Source organism: Oppia nitens, unplaced genomic scaffold, assembly GCF_028296485.1.
Source record: "Oppia nitens isolate AA-2021 unplaced genomic scaffold, nextdenovo-longstitch-racon4-pilon3 scaffold36_pilon_pilon_pilon, whole genome shotgun sequence".
In the NCBI taxonomy this organism is placed as follows: Eukaryota; Metazoa; Arthropoda; class Arachnida; order Sarcoptiformes; family Oppiidae; genus Oppia; species Oppia nitens.
Window position 1 is genome coordinate 70,001 of NW_026533217.1, and position 24,562 is coordinate 94,562.

Sequence of the window (24,562 nt, forward strand, 5' to 3'; positions counted from 1 at the left end):
AATATAGACATTAACCGTAACTTTTTTGTTGTATTAATGGTTATGTCTTCAATACACACTATTGTTTGACCACTTTTTTTTTGTTGACCATTTGTTTGGGTTTAATATAGACATTAACCGTAACTTTTTGTTGTATTAATGGTTATGTCTTCAATACACTATTGTTTGACCACTTTTTTTTGTTTTTGACCATTTGTTTTACCGTTTAAATTGTTTGTTTGGTTTAATATAGACATTAACCGTAACTTTTTAATGGTATTCAACACACATATATATAGATACTTACTGTCCATAAGTTTGTTAGTTAGTTATCATTATATATATATGATATGTTTGTTATGGATGATAGGGTAGTGTTAAATGTAATGATATTTTATTTTTTTTTTGGTTGTAATACTGTGTGGACACTATAATAACTAATAGACTAATAATTTTTGTTTTTTTTGTTGTCAAAAATATGTTATTGAATTTTTTTTTATTAGAAATTTATTACTTTTATTTCAAAAAAAAAAAAAAATATTGTGTGAGTGTGTTTATGTTGTTTGGTTGGTTGGTTAGGTTATATATAACCATAATATTATATACCATAGATTGTCCAGGTGCAAATTTTTATTTAGTTGGACGTCTAGTCTAGTCTAACAACCCCTACAGTATGGTATGTATGGTACTGTATGTGTTGTGTGTGTGTGATTGTATGAGCTTATGTATGAATTTGCTTATGTATGTATGTGCTTATGTATGTATGTATTTGTGTGTGTGTGTCTGAGTTAACGCCTTATTACTTATGTATAAAGAAATAGTTTTTAATATTTATTATAAACTTATTTTTATTTATTATGAATACAACAACAAAAAAAACTTGTGGTTAATGTCCGCTTAGATCTCTCTCTCTCTCTCTCTCTCTCTCTTTCGCCATTCGCATTTGTATTACAATATTATTATTATTATTAAATGTTGTGTTATTTTCCACTCTCTCTCTCTCTCTCTCTCTCTCTCTTTACAGTACATAGACTTTCATATATATATATATATATATATATATATAGTTAGATATTATTAATAATATAATATTTATAATAACTTTTTTCGCTCTCTCTCTCTCTATCACACACACACACACACACTCTCATTGACTTTATATTTGTTAATCAAATACAACCAAACAGTCCAACGGTTGCATAGTTTTCCTCTCTCTCTCTCTCTTTATTAGCTTTCAGAGAGAGAGAGAGAGAGAGATATGCCATACAATTGAATTGAATTGCATTAAGTGAGAGAAAAAAAATATAATATCTATAATAATCTCTAATATAAATCTCGAAGTCAACTGAAACACAAAATAAAAAAATTATTTCTACATATATTAGTCTTTGTGTGAAACAAAATATGATATCAAATCAAATAGAGTTTTTTGTGTGTCTACTACTACTACTACTCATAGATTAGTAGTTTTTTCGGGACTAGGAGGTGGGGACAGGGAGATAAAAAAAAACTTTAAGAGACCCATTAGTAGTTTAAAAAAAAAAAAAATATTTAATAGCAATTTACTGGCTAATAGTTTGAGGTTATTATTATTATTATAATAATAATTTAATTGTTACCATATTTATCATAATTAACTAGAAAAATATATATATGTGATATGATATGTTTGTTTGTATATTATTATAAGTAATTTATTTATTAATATATTATTATTGTGTTATGTTTTTTTTACGTTATATATATTTGTAATATAATAAGGTATATGAAAAAAAATGAAACTAATTTTTCATATTATTTTTGTGTTTTTGTTGTTATTATTTATTGAGTGCAAAGTACAGTACATTGAGCTGAATAATAGTCGGGTATTTAATATTATATTATTATTAATATATATATATATATTTCCTCTTATAGTTTAATCATAAAAATAAATAATAATAATAATAATATATAAATTGTTTGTATTATACGTATATGAAATATTTTTTTTTATTTAAAGATAATAGAGAGAGAGAGTAAATGCTTATCATTTAGTTATAGTAATAATTAGTTAGTTATTTATATTATATTATATTAATTGATAAAAAATAAAAGATATAATAATAATTTCCAGGTATTATTTTATGATGAAAATTGTTTTTCAAGTTTTTTTTAAATATAAAATATATATATATTTATATGATATATACAGACAGTATAAGTCACTCACTTATTTAGTTTTGTTTTTTTTGTTGGTTGAAACTGCCAATAGTTAACATTAAAAATAGTAATAATATTAAAAAAAAAATTGTGAAGACTTGAAATTTGAAAAGTAGTTTTCAAACTATTTATTTTTTTTTATTATATATATATTTTATTTATATATTACTCTCTCATCTCTCTCTCTCTCTCTCTCTCTTATGTCATAACTTTTTGTCACGCGATTTATAGTCTCTCTCTCTCTCTCTCCTATAGCTCTCTCATAAAGAAAAAAACTTCATTAATAAATGGCATAATTTAAGAGAGAGAGAGAGAGAGAGAAAAGTTGATGACTTGTTTGAGGTTTAATATTCACTAAACAATGACACTGTGGTTATTGTTGTAGTAGTAGTAGTAGTAGTAGTAGTTGTAGTTGTCATTGACATTGCAATAGTAGGCATTAAACTGAAATTTATGATATATTTATTGTATATATATAGTAGTTGTTGTTATATAGAGATATAAATTATATTTATTTATTTATTTTTTCTGTATTATTATTATTCATTTATATTATCAACTATATGTTGTTGTTGTTGTAATAATTGTTTAATAAAACGTGCAGTCATTTAAACAATATATAATTTATATATAAGTTTTCAAACATGTAATAGATTAATGTATATATATTTTTTTAGTTTAATTTTATTGTTGGGTTATATATATACTGTATATATACTAAAACTTAATATAAGTATATAATTAATACAATAAATTGTATTGTTTTCCCAGTCGTTATATATATTACAGTAAAAGATTAGATGATTAGTCTATTATTAGGCAAATGTTTTTTTTTATATAGGATTTGTATTTATATTTTGTTATTATTTTTTTTTAAAAAAAATAAATAAATTTATCATACATTAGTATCATTTGTAACCAACAACAACAACAAAAAAAAGTTAGGGTTAATCACACATATACTTATAAGATATAATTAATTGGAAAATTGAATAATAATAATCAAAAAAAAAACTTAAAAACCAAAAAAATTTAATTTAACTAAATATAAGCCTTATATATATATACTGTATGTATATATAAATGTATATATAATTACATAACTATATAATATAAACAATTAGTCTTTAAATAGTGTTTTAATTTGTTTCACTCCACAAAACTTTATTATTATTATTATTTAGTTTAGTTTTTTTTGGTTGGTTTTATGAGAAACATTGAAAAAAAATAATATTTAAGTAATGTTTTCATAAGTATTTAATATATATCATATCATTGAGAGTTATAAATTGAAATTATTTTGTTTATACTAATTTTTTTTGATATTTATTTATTATTTATTTTTTTTTGTTGATACCGCCAAATACAATGATACTACAGTATTATTATTATTATTATGTATTATGGGTTTATTCAACTTAATTGTTGCTTAATTAAGCTAATAAATTATATAAGTAATAGTATAGTATAGAATAAGTTTAGTGTACCCACCAGTAAATAAAATAAAACTTATTATATTATATTATAATGAAATGATTATATGATATATATATATATAAATGAAACAAAAAAAAATAATTTAATTAATTGGATCCGTTATATAATATTTTTGTTTGTTTGTTTGGTTATTAATTATTATTATTATTATTATTTAGGTGGGTATCCGCAACACATTCGGTTACATCCGTTCCTCATCGAGTGACGGCAAACAGCCGCCCATTTCCCGCCCGAATGGACTGTCGGGTTCATCATCATCGGTATTGTCGTCTGTCGTCGGCAGCAACAGCTGTGGTGGCGGTGGCGGCGGACTCGGCAACAATGGCGGTAATATCTACAAACAAAACGGTTACGGCGGCAACGATAACAGCTGTTCAAGTAGTCTACTATCCAAACGATTTACGCCGAACACATCGGTAACCAATTCCGGTTGCGGCGGCGGCGGTGGCCATCGAGGAGGTGACGGTACTAACGGTTCATCAATGTCTTCATCGTCTATACGCTCATTTTCGTCGGCATCCATCAATGACCCGTTGAACATGTTCTACGAAAAGTGGTCAATCGGTGGCGGCGGCAGCGTTGGTGGTGGTGGCCCTAACAGTGGTTGCGGTTCGGCATCATCGCCCGATTCGGCCCTATTCAACGGTAACGGTGGTGGCGGCGGTTGTGGTCAGACACTAACCGAACAATTCAATGCCCTATCCGATCCCGTCATAGACTTGTCATCCAAATTGATCTCTGCTTCATCATTGTTACCAATCAAATCGCAAATCAAACGCCAGAAGATGATATATCATTGCAAGTTCGGCGAGTTCGGGGTAATGGAGGGACAGTTCACCGAACCTTCCGGTAAAAGATTTGTTGCACTTTTTTTTAGTGTTGTTTTTGTTGTCTTTTTGTTACTTTTTTTTTGCTGTCTCTCTTTTGTTGCTTTTTCTCTCAAACTGGAGTTCCCTAACCCTCGCACACACACACACATACACTACAGCTCATGCACTGTACGGAAAGTGTATGTGTATGTGATTACAGGGCTTACCATTGAAATACAGAGACAGAGAGAGAGAGAGACTGAAAGAAATAATAACAAAAATTTTTGAACGATTTGCTATTTTTTATTTTTTTTGGTTTTTATTTTATTATCTAATAATTTTGTTGTTGTTGTTGTTGTCGTGTCTGGCAAACCAAACATAGGTGTGGCCGTGAATGCCCAAAACGATATCATTGTGGCCGACACTAACAACCATCGGATCCAGATATTCGACAAAGAGGGCCGCTTTAAGTTCCAGTTTGGCGAATGCGGCAAACGTGACGGCCAACTGCTGTACCCGAATCGGGTAGCCGTAGTCAAACAGTCGGGCGACATAATAGTTACCGAACGATCGCCGACACATCAGATTCAAATCTATAACCAATATGGCCAGTTTGTCCGCAAGTTCGGAGCCAATATATTGCAACATCCGCGCGGCGTTACCGTCGACAATAAGGGACGTATTATTGTTGTCGAATGCAAGGTATGTATTGGATTGATTGATCGGTTGGTTTGTTTGTCACCTTAACTGATCCCTTGATTTTCTCCTACTCCTCCCACCCCCTCATATACTACCGGTGCTGCTACTACTAATATAGGTGATGCGTGTCATAATCTTCGATCAAGTGGGTAATGTCCTCCAGAAATTCGGTTGCAGTAAACATCTGGAGTTCCCCAACGGTGTCGTTGTTAACGATAAACAAGAAATCTTTATCAGCGACAATCGGGCCCATTGTGTCAAAGTGTTTTCATATGACGGCAACTTTTTGCGCCAAATTGGCGGCGAAGGTCTGACCAACTATCCGATCGGTGTCTGCATCAACGAATCGGGCGAAATACTGGTTGCCGACAATCATAACAATTTCAACATAACGATCTTCACCCAGGACGGCTGTCTGGTCAATGCACTTGAATCCAAAGTCAAACATGCCCAGTGTTTTGATGTTGCCCTCATGGACGACAACAGTGTGGTACTGGCATCGAAAGACTACCGAATCTATATCTACCGCTATCTGCAGCTACAGTCGCTGGCGGCAGCTGTGGCCGCATCTGGTATTTGTTAAGATACTAAAAAACCGTTTGATTTGATTTGAACAGATAGACAGACACATACAGTCATATACCACACATTTACACCAACAAACAAACAGTATATCTATATATATATATATATAATTATATATATATATGTGAAATAATTAGCAAATGCAATGCCCATTGAATGCAAAAATACATTTTAAAAAAACACATCTATCTATCTATACATACATTAATACATACATACACTCTCTCATAACAAATACATACATTTTTTTGCATTTTTTTATATATTTAAGAAAAAAGTAATGAGTTTTTCGACAAAACAATTATGTTATCTATCTATTAGTAGTATATATATATTATATATATATCATTGACTCGCAAATTATTAATTAATTAATTATATAATGTGTGTGTCCTCTATCCTAACTATACTCTATATATCTATACCTATACTATCCAAACACACCTATCCTATCGACAACTTTTGTTTTGTTTTTTTTTTATTATGACAACTCTTTTAAAAAAATTTTTGTTGAAGTAATGTCTCCTTTTAAGAAAAAACTCATGAGTTAGGAGACACACACACACAAGACTCGGAACTGATACTAAAAAAAATAAGAAATAATTGATATTTGAAGACATCTATCGTATATATCAAACCACGAATTAGTAGTTTTTTTTGTTGATTTTGTTATTAATTTTTTTGTTTGTTTTTAATTAATGTTTGAAAAAAACATACATTTTTTTAGTCTTAAATTAACGATCAAAAAAAATCAATATCACTAATCAATAATCTTTAAATTATTATAATTATTAGTTATTATTATTATTATTATTAGCAAACTCTATGATCAGAAACTCAATTTTTTTAATATCGTTATATAATCTAATGATGTATTTATATATATATAACAAAAAATTATTATTATTATTATTATTATTGCTATTATCTATTGAATTGATTATTATATATATATATGTATATTTAGCGCCAAATTATCGTTGAATTATATTATTGATGAAAAAAAATTTGTAGATTTGTTTTCTATATATATATATATCTATATATATAATTGATTGATATATTAAATGATTAAATTCTAGACTCAGAATTAAGGGATCAATTATTATATTATATGATAATAATACTAATTATTATTATTATTATTGTATATTTGACTTTTTGAAATTTTATTATAAATTGATTGATTGATTTGCAAAGTAATTAATTAATTAATTAACATATATTTTAATAATAATAATAATAATTTTTTTGTTTGTTTCTCTATCTCTCTCTCTATCTCTTAAAGGGTATTATTATTATTTATTTTTTTAATGATACATATTATCGACTGTTTTTTGTTTTTTGATTATTATTATTATTATTATTTTGTTTGTTTGTTTGTTGTGTTTATATATATATATATATAAATATATATTTCAGAAAATTGATTGATAACGACATTGCGAGAGATTTTTTTTTATAATTATAATAATTTTTTTAAATACTGAAAAAATGCTAAATATTTCTTAAATTTAAATGAAAAACAAATCAATTTTGATACTAAAAATTTTGTTGTCCTCTTAAAATCTCTCAATAGTTACACAAAATATATCTATCAATTGATATATCAAAGCGATAAAAGTAATGCAAATTTTTTTATAATAATAATTAATTAATTAATTGATTATTATTATTACAATTATTTCTAATTGAAATTTATATAATCGTTTTGTTTTCATTGCTGTCGACATATAATTATAATAATAAAAAAACACATTTTTTAAAAGCAATAATTAAACTAAAAAAAATAAATAATAAAAATAAATACTTTTCTATATATATTTGATGAAAAAAACAAATTATAATACAAATTGTTAGTAAGTTTTTATGTGTCGTATATATATATATATATATATATAATCTATCTTTAGATGAGATTTTATATTATTATTATTATTATAATTGATATGGATTTTGATAATTGTTATTAAATATTATTATTATTATTATTGATTATTATTGAACTACTTTTTTATTAAAAAAAAACTATAATTTTCTGGTCTTTAATGTCTTTAATTTTTAGATAATAATAATAATAATAATAATGAAAAATACTTTTTTTTGTTTGTTTGTTTGCTTTTAATTTATTTATTTATTAATTATTATTATTGATTATTGATACGTAATTTTTTAGTTTAGTTGAATAATTTTTTTAAAAAAAAGTTAGTATTTTAGTTGAAAAAAAACAACAAACCATTAAAAATTGATGACTAAAACTAATTTTTTTTTTTAGTTATAAATTATTATTATTATCTGATTATAAATAAATATCTCTATATATTGTGTTAACAATTGCTAGTCAATCAAATTGTTTTTATTATTATTATTAAAAATAAAAAAATTAATTAATGAAAAAAAATTGATAATAATATCCGAGACATTGACCACCAAAATGATTGAATGAATGAATGAATTAAATGAATTATTTTGTATTTTTGTTATTATTATTATTATTTAGAAAATTATTTGCTTATTATACTTTAAAAAAAAAAATTTTTTTTTTAAATACTATTTCATTGATAACTATTTAAGTAACTAAAAACAAAACTACTATTTTTTATTAATCTCTACTATTATTATGATATATATATTATTATTATTTTAAAAAAAAACTAAACAAAAATGTTGTCTCAATTTTTTGCACCATTTTTATCGTTGTTTTTTTCTCTATCAAAATACTATATAATAGATTTATAACTTTTTTTTTTTTTGATTTATTGATTAATGTTATTATTATTATTATTATTAGTTTTTTAATTATTGATAAATTATTTAGTTATTTTTTTTATTATGATTATTATTATTATAATAAGTTGTTATTAATTATTATTATTATTATTACTATTAATTATTATTTAATCAAATGTTATCCAATTTATTATTATTATTGTTTTTTTTGGCTACAATTATTTGTATTATTATTATTATTATTATTTAAAACAACTATTTATTATTATTTTGTATTTCAAGCCTTTCCTGTACTACTAGTCATAAAACTATAGCTTTTTAACTAAAAAAAAAAAATTGTTTTTCATTATTATTATTATAATAATTAGTTTGTTTTGCAAAATAGCTGCCACTTATTATTATTATTATTATTTTATAAAACAAACTTTTTTTTGGTCTCAATTTTGTAATAAAAAAATATATATATATTTCTTTAAATATTATTATTATTATTATTAAACATTTATAAAGACATCTAAAACTTTTTATTTATTTTTTTTTGATTTTAATTTCTGCGAAATGCATATCAATTTAATGGCGCGAAAATGAAAGATATGAAAAATATAATACAAATTATATTTCAAACATAAATATATATATATATATATTTAAAAAAATTGTTATTATTTTTATTATTATATATATATATCAATCAATTAAAAACAAAAAAAAATTTTTGCACCAAAACTCTATATATATAATTAATACACAGTATATATCGTATATTATTATTATTATTATTATATATTTGTCAGTATTTAAGGATCCATTAAAAACAACAAAAAAATAATTCAAAAAATAATTGCTAAAAAATTATTGCTATTATCTCAATATTTATAGATATATATATATATATATCAGGCAATTGTGGGTCTCTATTGGATAAATATTTAATTTTTAAAACAAAAATTTGACAAAAAAATATATATTTAATATATATATATATATAATTGTTTTGAATTTTTCTAATCGATGTTTATTAATATTATTATTATTAATATTATTGACAATTAGCTCAAACAAAAAATTTAACTGTCGTTTATTATTATTATTATTATTATATTATAATAATATTTATTTATTAATTAATTGATTGATTGTCTTATTAATTATCAAATCGATAGCCTTTTTTATATATATTAATATATTAGGTGTCAATCAATTTAAAAATACATTATTATTATTATTAAAAAAAGTAATTAATTAAAAAATTAATAATTCAATTGAATTATTAATACCAATATAACATTTAAACTGCCTATATTTATTAAATATACATTTAATTATTTATTTATTATAAAAAAAAAGTAGATTAAAATTATTATTATTATTTGCAACACACACATAAATACCCAGATCATTTTTGTTTAATGGTAATGATTATTATTTTTAATAAAAAAATATATTAAAAAAACAATTATTGATTGTTTGCCAAACAAAACAAATATTGAATTTTTGAAATTATTGATGAATTATTTGCAACAAAAAAAATCATTTGACAATCAATTGTTTTTTGATTATTCAAAAAAAAAAAATTTTTTTAAACAAATAATAATATGATTTTACTATTATATATATAAATGACTGGTTATTATTATGTGTGTTAATAATATGTTTATGTATTTGGTGTTTGAAATCTATATATATATATTTTAAAAATAAATAATAATAATTATATTTAATGAGAAAAATTATATATTTAAATTAAATCGTTGTTTCTTATTATTATTATTATTAATTAGTTTGTTTTGATATACAGGTATATATATATATATTAAAAAATATGTTATTAATATTATTACATTTATATATATATATATATATATATATATAAAAATAAAGTTATATTAATACTACTAACTTATAACTACTATTACTACTACTATTACTACAGGTATTTAAACTCTATATAATAATAATAAATAAAATTAATTAATTAATTAATTAATTATTTGATAATAGGGTGGTATTTATTATAATAGACCATAGGGTTTTTTTTAAAATTATTATTATATACTAGATAATTTTTTTATATATATTTATTAAGTATATATATATATATAAATAATATATTATATCTAATATTCAAGATATAATTTTTGCAAACAATTTATATATATATATATATAAAAGCACTGTTTTATTTGTGATCTTTTTTATATATTTATATTATTGATTATTAATTATTATTATTATTAACTAAATGATGATGATGAAATTTTTTATAGACTAAAAAAAATTATGCCAAAATGTGTTAAATATTTTTATCATTTTTTTTTAAATAAAAATTAATTATTAGAATAATAATAATAATAATAACAAAAATTTCAATTTCATATATATTTATATATATATATATATATATATATATCTAATAACATCAGGGAATCTCTTTGTAATTTTTTTTTCAATTTAAATTAATAACTATTACATCGATTTATAGTTTAGTAAAAAAAAATAATAATAATTTTTTTTTGATATAACTTTTATATAGATTTTGTTTGTTTGGTTAAAAAATTAGTTAAATTTTTGTATTTTTTATATTTTTGTTTTTTTAATTGAAAAAAAAATAAAATAATATTATCTTTGTCTTTGAATTAGTCGCACATATTCTCCATTTATTATTATTAATTAATTTTAATTAAATTTAATTAATAATTATAGTTAACACTTATATTTATTCAACATTATTATTATTATTACGATTATTATTAATATTATTGAGTGTTTAATATTAGTTTTTGATGATTATTATTATTATTATTGATTTTTAAGTTATTTTTTTTTATAATATATATTTAAAGTTCAATATTTAAATGCAAAATTTGTTTAGTTAACTGTTTATTATTATTAATATTTCATTTTAATTGTTTAATTGTTTTTATTATTTATATTATTAAATATTTTTTTATATAATAATTATTATTAATTTATTATGAATTATTATTATAACTATTTGATTGTAGAAACAAACAACAACAAAAATTGTGAGAAATTATTTTAACCACAAAAATACATACATATATATATAAACTGTTTTTTTATTTTTATTAATTTGATATAATCAAAGCTCATCACAACTATTTATATTTATATTATTATTATTACCATTTTTATTATTATTATTATTATTATAAAAAAATTGTTTGTTTTTTATATTTATTATTATTATTTAATTTTGTAACGATTTTGTGTTTATTGTTATTAAAAAAAAATATATATATATATTTGCAAAAAATATTTTCAACGATTGTGTCATTTATGAAGTTATTTATGAAAATTTTTTATTAACATTATTATTATTATTATTACTACTATTATTATTATATAATAATAATAATAATTAAAAAATTAATTGGAAAAAATTAACCAGCTAAGCAAATACATTTTTTTAAATATCAAAAAAAATTGTCTTGATCATTTTTCCAATTATTTTTTAATTAAACATAATATATATATATATAATAAGTATAATAATAATAATAATATAATTTTTTAATTAAACTAAAAATTGTTTGATATTTATTCAAATATATGATTATATTTATTTAAAGACAACAACAACAAAAATAATTAAATAAATATAATTATATATATTTATAAATGCATTTTCGTTTATATATATATAATATATAGAATTATTTAAATGTTTATTATTATTATTAAGTTATAATTGAATTGATTATTGAATCAATTAAAACAATAGAAACAAACAAAACAAAAAAAGTAAATTACATAATAATGATAATAATATTGCAAATTATTTATCTATAAAAATTAATAATTATAACTAAAATCTATTTATTATTATTATTATTACTAATATATATATTTAATATATTTAAGCCAATAACCCCCTCAACAATAATATTAATAATTATATATTAATACAGAAAAATAAATAGCTATTTGTGTACCGAAATATATATATATATATATTTAAAAAAAATATTTAATTATATATTTAAATAATATTTATTACCAGTTTTTTATTTATGTTTGTTTGATGAAAACAAAAAGCGCTTAAGTTTTGGTTATGTGTTTTTAATTTAGTTTATTTTTTGATTGAAAAATAAAAGTATAATATTATTATTAAAACTAATAATCTAATTATTAGAGAGATCTCCTATTTTTTAAGTAACAAAAAAAATTATAAAATAAATTAATGTAAACAACAATTGTTTTTTTTTTAAATATTTGTTTAAATAAATCAGTGTTAATAATATCATTACATATAATATTATTAATAATAATTGATTGATTGATTGAAATATAAACAACAAAAAATCTGATGCAAACTTTTTTATTACAACAAATAATAACACGATTTTTTTATATAAATAATTATTTAAAAAAAATAATTAATTAAATTTACATTAATATTATTGAAAAAAAACATGTTATCATCATCAAAAATGATAAAAAACAAATTTGTTATTTAATTATTAGCATTACTATTATTATTATTATTATTAAATTATTTTAAATGTGTTTATAATTTTTTATACTCAACTATTGATATTACTATTACTATTAATAATTATTACTATTATATTTATTAATAAAAAAAATAAAATAAAATAAAGTGTTTAAAAAAACAACAAAATTGTTTATTTTTATTACTAATTAATATATATTGATATAACAATATTTTTGATTTATTTATTACTAATTAATATATATTGATATAACAATATTTTTTGATTTATTAATTTATTTTATCACTATAACCTTTAACATTTTACAATAAATTATATATATATTGTTAAAAATCATTTATTATTTATTATTATTTATTTTTTTATTGTGTAATAATTATTACTTATAGGACACAGAAAAAAAATATTAGAAATAATTTTTTAGTTATTTATTATTATTTTTTTGTTTCGAGACTTGAATTAAAAAAAACTCTTGAAATCCAATTATTATTATAACTATATATTTATATAAAAAAAAACATATTTATGTATAATATATATGTATTATAACACATGTATTGCCAGTATTTATAATTTATATATTATTAAACTATAATATTATTTGTATTAATATATATTATATATATATATATTATATATACTGTAATAATCTGAGAGCTCTCTAAGTATTTGAAAGTATTTTATTGATCGGCATTGAAGTGAATGACACAATAAATTTGGATTTTAATGCTTTTAAACGATTTTTGTTTCTCTCTCTCTCTTTCTTTCTCTCTTTCTTTCTCTCTTTCTTTCTCTCTTTCACTTTAAGTATAAATCTATTTAGACATTGAACTCTCTCATTGAATAGTGTTTAGAGGAGCTATTATAAAGAAAATATATTTATTTTTATTTATTTTTATTTTTTTTATTTTTTTGGTTATACATTGTATTAACAGGTATTAGTAAAATACTTATATACAGTACTGTATATTATATAAATATAATTTTTTAAGTGTATTTTTTTGTATTAAAAAAATAAACTTAGTAAAAATAAATTAGCTAGCTGCTGCTGTAATAATGGATATATTAGATAACCCTGGATAATTTGTTTTTTATTTTTTATTATAAAGTATTAAAATCCAAAAAATGTGTGTATGTGTATGTACAGTATGTATGTGTGTGTGTGTGTGTGTGTGTGTGTGTATGTGTGTATGTATATATGTATGTGTGTGTGTGTGTGTGTATGTATGTATGTATGTGTGTATGTATGTATGTATGTGTGTATGAAACAGGGTATAAAACAAAACAAAAATTATATTATATTACTAATAATTACAAATATTATTATTATTTATTTATTTATTAACAATATACGTGTTATTAGATGATAACTAATGCAAAATAAAATTGTTGCTAGATGATTTTATTTATTAAATTAAATATTATTGTTATTGTTGTTGTCATAAAACAAAACTTATCTAGCTTATTTTTTTTGTTGATGACCAACAATAATAAAAGCCATCTATAGACATCTATAGATATGATGATAACAACAACAACAACAACAAGTATGTCACTACTACTACTACTACTACTACTACTACCCAGGTATGTGTCAAACCTAATGGCGCCCAAAATTACAGTTAAAAAAGGCAATTCAAGCCAACAACAGCACCAAACCATTTAAAAAACAACAAAATGGGATATTATTATCATCACTACCATCACTAGATAGATGACATCAAATCTCTGTCTAATAAAAGATTTTTTTTTTAAATATTTTTGTGGTAAAAATCAGATAATATAAAATATTTATTAGACTATTGTTTTACTTATTGTTTTTTTTGTTGGTTTGGTTTAGCTATATATTAATAATAATATTGTAATATAAGGTATGTATATCTCAGTCTCATATCTATACATATATTTTTTTTTCTCTATATCTTTAAGCCATTACTATATCTATAATGTCATTACTGGGTTCAGTGTTGTTGTTGTTGTTGTTGTTATAGTTGGGGTAGAGTTGACTGTCTGTGTCTGTGTGTATGTGCGCTCTTTGCCAGAGAGAGAGAGAGAGAGAGAGAGAGAGAGAGAGAGAGAGAGAGAGAGAGAGAGAGAGAGAGAGAGAGAGAGAGAGAGAGAGAGAGAGGGAGAGAGAGAAATGCCATATCAATAGGTTTTTCACCACTGGTTTTGTGTGAGTATGTGTTGGATGTGTTGAACCCTTGAAAATGTTAGAGTACTGTCTCTCGTCTCTCTCTCTCTCTCTCTCTCTCTCTCTCTCTCTCTCTCTTTCTCTGTTTTCTATGTGTCTGTGCATTGATATATACAAAATGTTAACCTTATACTCAATTGTGTGTATACTATACTACTGTATATAGAGATAGATATATATATTGAACAACAAATTTCAAAGCACTGGTAGATATAAAGGCTAGAGAGAGGAGAGGAGAGAGATGTTTGTACTCTTTTGTGTGTTTCAATGCTCTCTCTCTCTCTCTCTCTCTCTCTCTCTCTCTCTCTCTCTCTCTATGCTCCCAATCCTCCAATCTCTTGGAAAGCCCTCTCTCGCAAACAAACTGTGTTATTGAGTTCAAGTTCGCATCGATTTAGTACTATATAGTCGTCGGAGAAAAATATTTTTCGTTGAATAGTTGATTAAAAATAAAAATATATATATATATATATAAAGGAGTCGTTGGATGTCTAGCGCGCGCACTGGTAGCTCAACTATATATATATATATATATAGATAGAGAGCATAGCTCTCTCTAACATTGATGATGATGGGGGTGGGGGTAGGAACAGTATTTTTCCAAATTTCTACCTCTCTCTCTCTCTCTCTCTCTCTCTCTCTCTCTCTCTTTCTCTGTTCAATGACTGGTAGAGTGGGTGAGAGAGTGATTGAGAGAGAGAGGGAGGGAGAGAGAGCACAGGGAGGGCAATGCGTTTTAATGGAAGTTTCCATATCTATTGTATTAAGTATTATGTATTTATTATTGGGATTTATATATATAATATAATATTAAATCTAAAAATATTTTTTTGCACCAAATTTTTTTTTAGCTATGACTGACTGCTTCTCTATACTCTCTCTATACACACACACTCGACATACCCTAACCAAACATATTGTATACAATACTGTATATATATGTAGACTATAGATATATACAGTATTTATATATATAAATAATATTCTAACGCTTTTTATTACACCTAAACAAAAAAAAGCTACCGATGCTCTCTCTTTCTCTATGAAACAAACAGCAGTTCAAAAACATGGTCATACAAACATGGAAACGGCTGCTGCTGCTGCTGGCACTGGTAGTATTGGAGGTGATGGTGATGATGATGGTGGTGGTGGAGGTGGTAGGAGAAAGAGGGATGAAAAAGGAGGGGGTAGAGGCTATACACATTTCCCTATTATACTCTCTCTCTCTCTCTCTATTCAATATATATGCCTCCCTGTGCTATGCTGTGTGTGTGTGCACTGTATTGTATGTGTTTGTCCCAAATTTTTAGCTAATATAAGCATTTTTAGAGGTCTAGTAATCTTGTTTAGTATATGACTGTATATATCATATATATATATATATATATATGAGTGAAAGTACTGACTAAATATAATCCCCGGCTATCGATATACACACGTCTGGTATCTCTCTCTCTCTCTCTCTCTCTCTCTCTCTCTATCCTCCCGTTCCTCAGCTGGTATGGTCTGCAGTATTGCAAATAATTGCATCCCTCTCCCTTTCGATATCCCTATCCCCTTACCTACCTACCCCCCCTACCCGAGCTCCCCCACTCCAACAATGCAGTTATATATATATATATATATATATACTGTACATACATTTCCCATATAATCATCTCTATGTCTCGTTAATTCATTGGTGATATGTCTGACTCTCTCTCTCTCTCTCTCTCTCTCTCTCTCTCTCTCTCTCTCTCTCTCTCTCTCTCTCTCTCTCTGTCTCCAAAACAGCCCTCTATTTTGATTTCTCTCTCTCTTTATCTCTCTCTCTCTCTCTCTCTCTCTCTCTCATCTCATCTCAACTATAACTCAATCATTCATCCACACACACACACACACACACTCCCTATCCCTATATCTCCCGTTCCCGATAAATAATATGGCGAATGATGGCCTGTTTTTCCAGATATCTATTTATATATATATATATATATATATACAGTACTAATATATATAAATGATGTATCAAATAGTAATAGTCAACAACACATATATATATATATACCATACCCTACATAAACATGTGATAAACAGCATAGATATACTCTTTTACTACTACTAGTGCCAGTAATTGTCAACAACAACACAATGTGTAGACGATATATATATATATATATATATATATTCAGGGGATATACTGTAGACAGACTACCCAGACAAACACCATAAACATACAGTATATACTGGTATAGTATGGTATATACTACATACCAGTGCCAGGGATTGACCAGAAAATAAAAATAAACAAAAATATATTATAATATTTTTTATAATATCCTTTTTCCTGTTTAGTATTTTCAGCCCTTAATTATAAACAGACACCAAAATAACAGCAACTAATGAGAGTTTATATATATATATAAATTATAATAATAATTATTAAAAAAACATATTTTAATTTCTATATACTATTCATTATTATTTAATAATCAAATAATACATTAATATATATATATATTTTCCTATTATTTTCATATATATATATATATATGATATTTATTTTTTGTGATAATTAAAAATAATATTTTATTATTTTGACAAAAAACGTGTATCGTATATATGAACCCGACTATTGAACCCATAAAAAAATATGATTTTTATTTTATTTATTTTTTTTGTATTTTAGTTTTTTTTGTGTAGAAATTTTTTGTTTTTTATATGTTATTTTTTTATTACTTTGACGATATGCTATATATATATATATATATATATATATATATATATATATGTATAATATATTGAGTGAAATAAATTTAAATGACACTTCATTTGGAAACATATATATATAGTGTTTATACTGTATTTTGTTTATATTTTTAAACATTTTTATAAATTTTTTTAATAGTTTTTTATTTGGTGACAATGTCTATCTTTATTTTTTATTTTTTTTTTTGTGAAGTGTCACTCATTATTGCAAAATAATAAATTAAAATAAAATAATAAATAAATAAAAATTAATTATACTATTGCATAGATTAAACATTATGACTATCTATATATATATATATATATATATATATATATATATATATAATTACTGTGTATTAATGGTATAAATTAATATTTTCCAGACATATATATACATATCAATAGACAGATTATATTATAATATAAATATCATATATACGTATATATATATGTATATCTATATTATTATATAATATACAGTATATATGTAGTGATATGTCAAACGCGACATTAATATAATAAAAATAATAATAAACTAATTCATTTAAAATAGTCATTTATATAGCAATAGCTTAGTATATATATATATATATATATATATATATACTGTACTGTATATACAGTATATACTGTATATATGTTGTGTAATAATTATGAAATATTTTTATTGTCTGCAAAATTCCCAGTAAAGATCCCAAATGTTTTTATTATCGCATAAATGGCTTATATATACTGTATATATATATATAATATACATGTGATAGTAATGTAATTCAAATATTTAGATATATATATATATATATATATATATATATATATATATATATATATCATATTTATATACTGCTAAAAGATAATTATCGCATTACACCAAAAATTTCACTATAAATAGATTATTAGTTAAAAAAATACCAAATAATATATCAATATGTGTGTGTAATACATGAGTATGTTATATAATACAGTATTTATACAGTATATACTGTATATATATAACTTAATATATTGATTGATACAAAAAAACTAAATATATATATTACACTGAAATTCTGTAATAATATTCAAACAAACAAAAAAAAACATTTTTTGTTGCAATCATTTTTAGTTTCAAAGAGAGAGAGAGAGAGAGAGAGAGAGAGAGAGAGAAAGAGAGTTTAGTCATAAAAATTTCCGACATTATTCACTTTGATGTTTACAATAATATTTTATAATAATAATAATAAACATATTTGTATGAAAATATTTTTTTTATTATTATTATATATAAAAATCTAAACTCTATTATAAAAATAATTGATAAGATTTTTATTGTTTTATTTTTTTTGTGTGTATTTCCTAATTATATTTCATATTAATTATAACTATATTTATAACTATATTTCTTTTTAAAAAAATTAGTGTAATATATGGGGTTTTATTATTATTTTATTATTATATTATAAATTTCTTATTAATTTTTATTTTTATTGTTTTTATATTTTTGATATTGTATTTAAAAAAGAGTGTAAAAAAATTAAACTATTTTTTTGTTTGTTTGTTTGTTTGTTAGATTGCATTCACGTTATGTTAATAAACTTCAATATATATATAGTATATAATATAATTTTTATTTATTTCTAACTTTTATTATTATTATTATTATTTTGATATACATGTAAATGTCTGCATAAATATATATATATATATATATATATATATATATATATATATATATATATATATATATATATTGTATATACAAAATTCATTGACCTTTTCTTTATTTATTTATATATTTATTATTTTATATTAAATTATTTTATTTTGCATATAATAATAATAATATATAGCAGTTATAAATACCGGTATATACAGTACGCACAGTGTATAATGTATAACAATATTATATACAGTACTGTATTTTGATAACTAATTTACTTATTGTTATTTAGTTTTATTTTATATTATATGTATTTGTTAGACATTTATTGGGATTTATTTTTTTGTGGAAAACAATTTTTTTAATTTCTTTATAAAAATTAAATAAATGTATTTTTTTTAATAATTAATGTTTAAATAATAAATATATTAAATATATAATTGTCTCTAATCACCCCCCATCTCCCCACCCCCATTAATTGTATGACAAATCTATAAGTAATAAATAAATAAATAAATAAAATTTACAATTTTTTTATAAAGAAAACAAATACAATCGATGTTTTAATTTTTTTTAAAAAAAACAATAATAAAATAAAAAGTATTAAAAAAATTTTTTTTTTGTTTATAATATTTTGTGTGTTATATGTGTTTAATTTAAACCCTTATTACTTATAAACAAATATCATATATAATATAACTAATATTATTAAAAAAAATAAATATAATTTTTTTTGTATATAAAAAACTTGTGGTTAATGTCCTCTCAAATATCCATTGCATTTGAATTTGTATTATTAAATGTTATTTTATTTTTTTTAATTTTTTACTCTCTCTCTCTCTCATAATATTTACTATTAATTACTATTATATTTATAAATTTTGTTTTAAATAATAATTTTTATACTTATATATATAATTTTATTAATAATAATTGAAATTCACCTTGTTTAAAAAAATAAATTGAATATTTATGATGACTACTATAACCCCATCTAACTTATAGTAAACTAACTAACTATATATATATATATATATAGTATAATATAAATTGTGATAGTTGATATTTAAAAATTTACTAATACACTAAATAAAACACAATTAATATTATATTTGAAAATTAGCTAGCAACAATATTTATTATATTTTTAAAAAAAAAATTAGTATAATTAAAATGTTTTAATTAAAAATTATATTATCATAATTAACAACAATAACATAACAACAAAATTAAAATAGTTTATGAAAAAAACTTTTTTGATTTTTTAATTAATTAATTAATTAATTTTTCAATTTAATTGTTTCATTCATTAATTTCCGTATACTCGGTAACTATATTTGACAATTTATTACTACTATTAACAATACTATTACTACTACTACTACTACTACTAGCCAGAGCACCGTTAGCTGCTGACGATAGCTTCTGGATGTAACGTTTACGGCGCCGGCGACCAAATATTTGCGGATTTTGCTGAAACTGTTGGGCGACCTGACTCTGGCACTGGCTTACGAAACACGACATTTGACTTTGATTGGTAAATGCCGGCACATATGACTGGTTATGGCGGGGGGTTGGGATGGTTAGGATGGTTATGGATGGTTATGGATGGTTAGGATGGTTAGGATGGTTAGGATGGTTAGGATGGTTAGGATGGTTAGGATGGTTAGGATGGTTAGGATGGTTAGGATGGTTAGGATGGTTAGGATGGTTAGGATGGTTAGGATGGTTAGGATGGTTAGGATGGTTAGGATGGTTAGGATGGTTAGGATGGTTAGGATGGTTAGGATGGTTAGGATGGTTAGGATGGTTAGGATGGTTAGGATGGTTAGGATGGTTAGGATGGTTAGGATGGTTAGGATGGGTTAGATAAGGATCGGTAGATGAATAAAAATATTAATATTAATTTTATTTTTTAGACATATTAGTTGTGTGTGTGTGTGAGTACATACCTGTCCCATACAAGCAAATGACTGGACAATCCGATAGATAGATAGATAGAGTTTAATACAAATTAAATATATAATCAAAAAAAAAAACAAAAATTAAATTTTTGAATTTATTATTTATTTATTGCGGGTATTAATTAATTAATTAATTAATAACCGCAATAAATATATAATTAATTTCAATACTTACAGTTTGTGAGTATAGTAGAGAATTACAAAGTATGCATTGACTCTATATATCAATATATATGTATTAATTTGAAAAAAATAATTATTAAAAATATGTAAACAATCTCTAATATTAGAAAAAATAAATTTAGTTAAAATTATGCAAAAATAATAATAATAATAATAATAATATTTTTTTTTCAATTACCAGTACATTAGGAATCTGTGAGTTAAAACATACACGGATTACCTATTTTTTTTTTGGTTGAAAAAAATATAATTAATTAGTTTTAATTAAATTATTATTAATTAATTAATATATTTTGTTTAGTTATTATCTATACATTTGGCTGATTATTGTTGAATTTATTCCAGAATAAAGGACTGACTACCAGTGCTGAGGACATCAGCCATAGGGTTGTCATAAAATTTTTGACTAACATTTTTTAAATAACTTTTTCAATTATAATTAAACAAAAAATAACACTAATTATTTTCAAAAAAAAATATTATAATTAATTTAAAACTTATTTTTCTAAAAAAAATAATAATTTTTAGTTAACATCAAAACACACCAATCATTTATATTGAGAGATAAAAATATCATTGAAATCTAAATATCATTTTTTGTAATAATAATAATAATATTATTATTTGCATATATTGTTCTCATTTTTTTTATTTGTTATTTATTATTATTATTATTGTTATTAAATAAATAGTGATACCTATTGTCTAAATTAATATTATTATAAATTTAGTTTATATTAGGTTTTTTTAAGTATGTGTTTCAATAAAAAAAATTATATATATATATATGTATATACAGTATACAGGTATATATATTTTTGTATTATTATTATTATTATTATTAAAAATATTTAATATAAAATGATCAATGTCACTTAACAATATCACTTAATACTAATATATATTTTTTTTTGTGTTAATGATATTATATTTTAATTTACTAATATTATTATTATTATTATTATTATTATTGAATACACAATATATATAACAAATTGTATATACAGGTATATCAATGATAATTATAATACTAAAATTATTGTTGTATGATTATTGTATAGTTTGTTTAAATATGATGCTATAATTTTTTTATTAATATAATATTTATTTTAAACTTTTATTTTATCAATTCAATATATTTATGATCCATTTTTATTATATGATATATAATTATTATTAAGGATATATAATAGTAGAGTAAATTTATAGATATATTATATATATGTGTAAATCAATGCCAAATATATATAATAATTTTATTACTATTATTAGTATTATTATTTAAAAAAAAAACATTATGTTATTTAAACAAATTTAGACAAATTAATTAAATACAATAATTATATTAATTTTAATTTTAATACACAAAATTATTTATTAATTAATAATAATTTATTTATATATATATATATATTTTTACTATTTTTAAAAATTTCCAACAATTAACAGCTTCATAATCATAAACTTATAAATATTCAACAATTTAATTATAATTTTTATATACAGTAATTATTTTTCGCGCAAATATACTTAAATAATATAATATATAATAATTTATAATTTTCAATAATAATAATAACAGTGTCTAAATAATATAGTTTTATTAATTTTATATTATATTATTATTATTATTATTTTATCATTATTAACCAGCAATCGTTATAATCGTATAATTGCTAGTATTATTGGTATTAATATTAATATTAGTATTAATATTAGTAGTAGTAGTAGTAGTAGTAGTAGTTTTAGTATCCAGTTCAGACACCCCACCTCCGCCCCCGCCTCCTAGCCCTCCTCCTCCTCCTCCTCCAGCAAGTGTTGTAGTTAAGGTAGGTATTGTTGACAACAATTGTTGATTACAAATGTTTATTAGGCATAACATTTGACTTTTATTGATTATAGCCGGTACATTTATCTATTATAATATATAGTTTTTTTAAAAAAATAAATAAAACAATATATATATAGATTTAGACATCAATTTTTTATTGTTGTTAAACATACCTGTCCAGTGCATACCAGTGCCTAGACATTGGATATTTAAAATGTTATGAATAAAATATTTATATATAATATATAATTTATATATATATATCAAACTTTAAAAAATCGTATAATACTTACAGTTTGATTAAATTGATTGGTATTGCAATAAAAACATTGACTCTAATATATATATATATATATATATATATATATATAAAGATAATAAAATAAATAATAATATTAGATTTATTATTTATATTGATAATTACTAGTAATAAATAAATTAATTAAATCAATTTTTTTAAAACTATAATACTACTACAGTGCTAATACTAATACTACTATAATAATATACATTTAGATATATATATATTAGTAAGTAATACTAATACTAATTATTATTATTATTATTGAACTATATTTTTATTTAATATATATATATAAAGTTTTCAATAAATAAATAAAAAAAAATTATTTATTTATTTGTTTAAAAATTATACCAAAACATCTTGAATTTGTGAGTTAATACATATACGGATTATCTGTTAATAAAAAAAAATTAAATATTTTAATTAATAAACTAGTTTTTAATTTTTGAAAAAAATTAATAAAAAAAATTCTAAACATTTTAATAAATGTTAATAAAATTTTTTATTAAATAATTAATTAAATTTACATTTATATTATGTTCAATATCTGACTGTTTGTTTGATGTATAACTTGAAGTAGACATTGAAATCATTGATATAATAATAATAATAAATAATAATAATTTTATTAATAATGTTATTGACAAACAATTTTTGATAAACATATTTAATTAATTAATTAATGAAAATTAAATATTTTTTTTAATTAATTATATTTATTGATATTTTTCTGTAAAT

General features: G+C 21.7%; 1 protein-coding gene and 1 long non-coding RNA gene across 3 annotated transcripts in view; one reads left to right on the forward strand and one right to left on the reverse strand.

Moving 5' to 3' along the window:
* The window catches only part of LOC128957141 (brain tumor protein-like), a 7,187-nt gene extending 1,288 nt beyond the window's left edge, over positions 1 to 5,899 (forward strand). Inside the window, exons 2-5 of one of the 2 annotated variants that reach the window (XM_054302859.1) lie at positions 3,837 to 4,323; positions 4,396 to 4,527; positions 4,870 to 5,189; positions 5,305 to 5,899. In XM_054302859.1, coding sequence (XP_054158834.1) covers positions 3,837 to 4,323; positions 4,396 to 4,527; positions 4,870 to 5,189; positions 5,305 to 5,769 — 1,404 coding nt within the window. In that variant the 3' untranslated portion in view covers positions 5,770 to 5,899. Of the gene's footprint in view, positions 1 to 3,836; positions 4,528 to 4,869; positions 5,190 to 5,304 lie in introns of both variants that reach the window. The other variant, XM_054302858.1, reaches the window with a different exon arrangement.
* A 17,569-nt stretch (positions 5,900 to 23,468) lies between these two features.
* Positions 23,469 to 24,236, reverse strand: LOC128957139 (uncharacterized). Its single transcript, XR_008484546.1, has 4 exons — positions 24,176 to 24,236; positions 23,814 to 23,855; positions 23,694 to 23,714; positions 23,469 to 23,604 (listed from the first exon to the last, which is right to left on the reverse strand). It is a non-coding gene; the product is annotated as an uncharacterized LOC128957139 (long non-coding RNA).
* Positions 24,237 to 24,562: the final 326 nt, after the last annotated feature.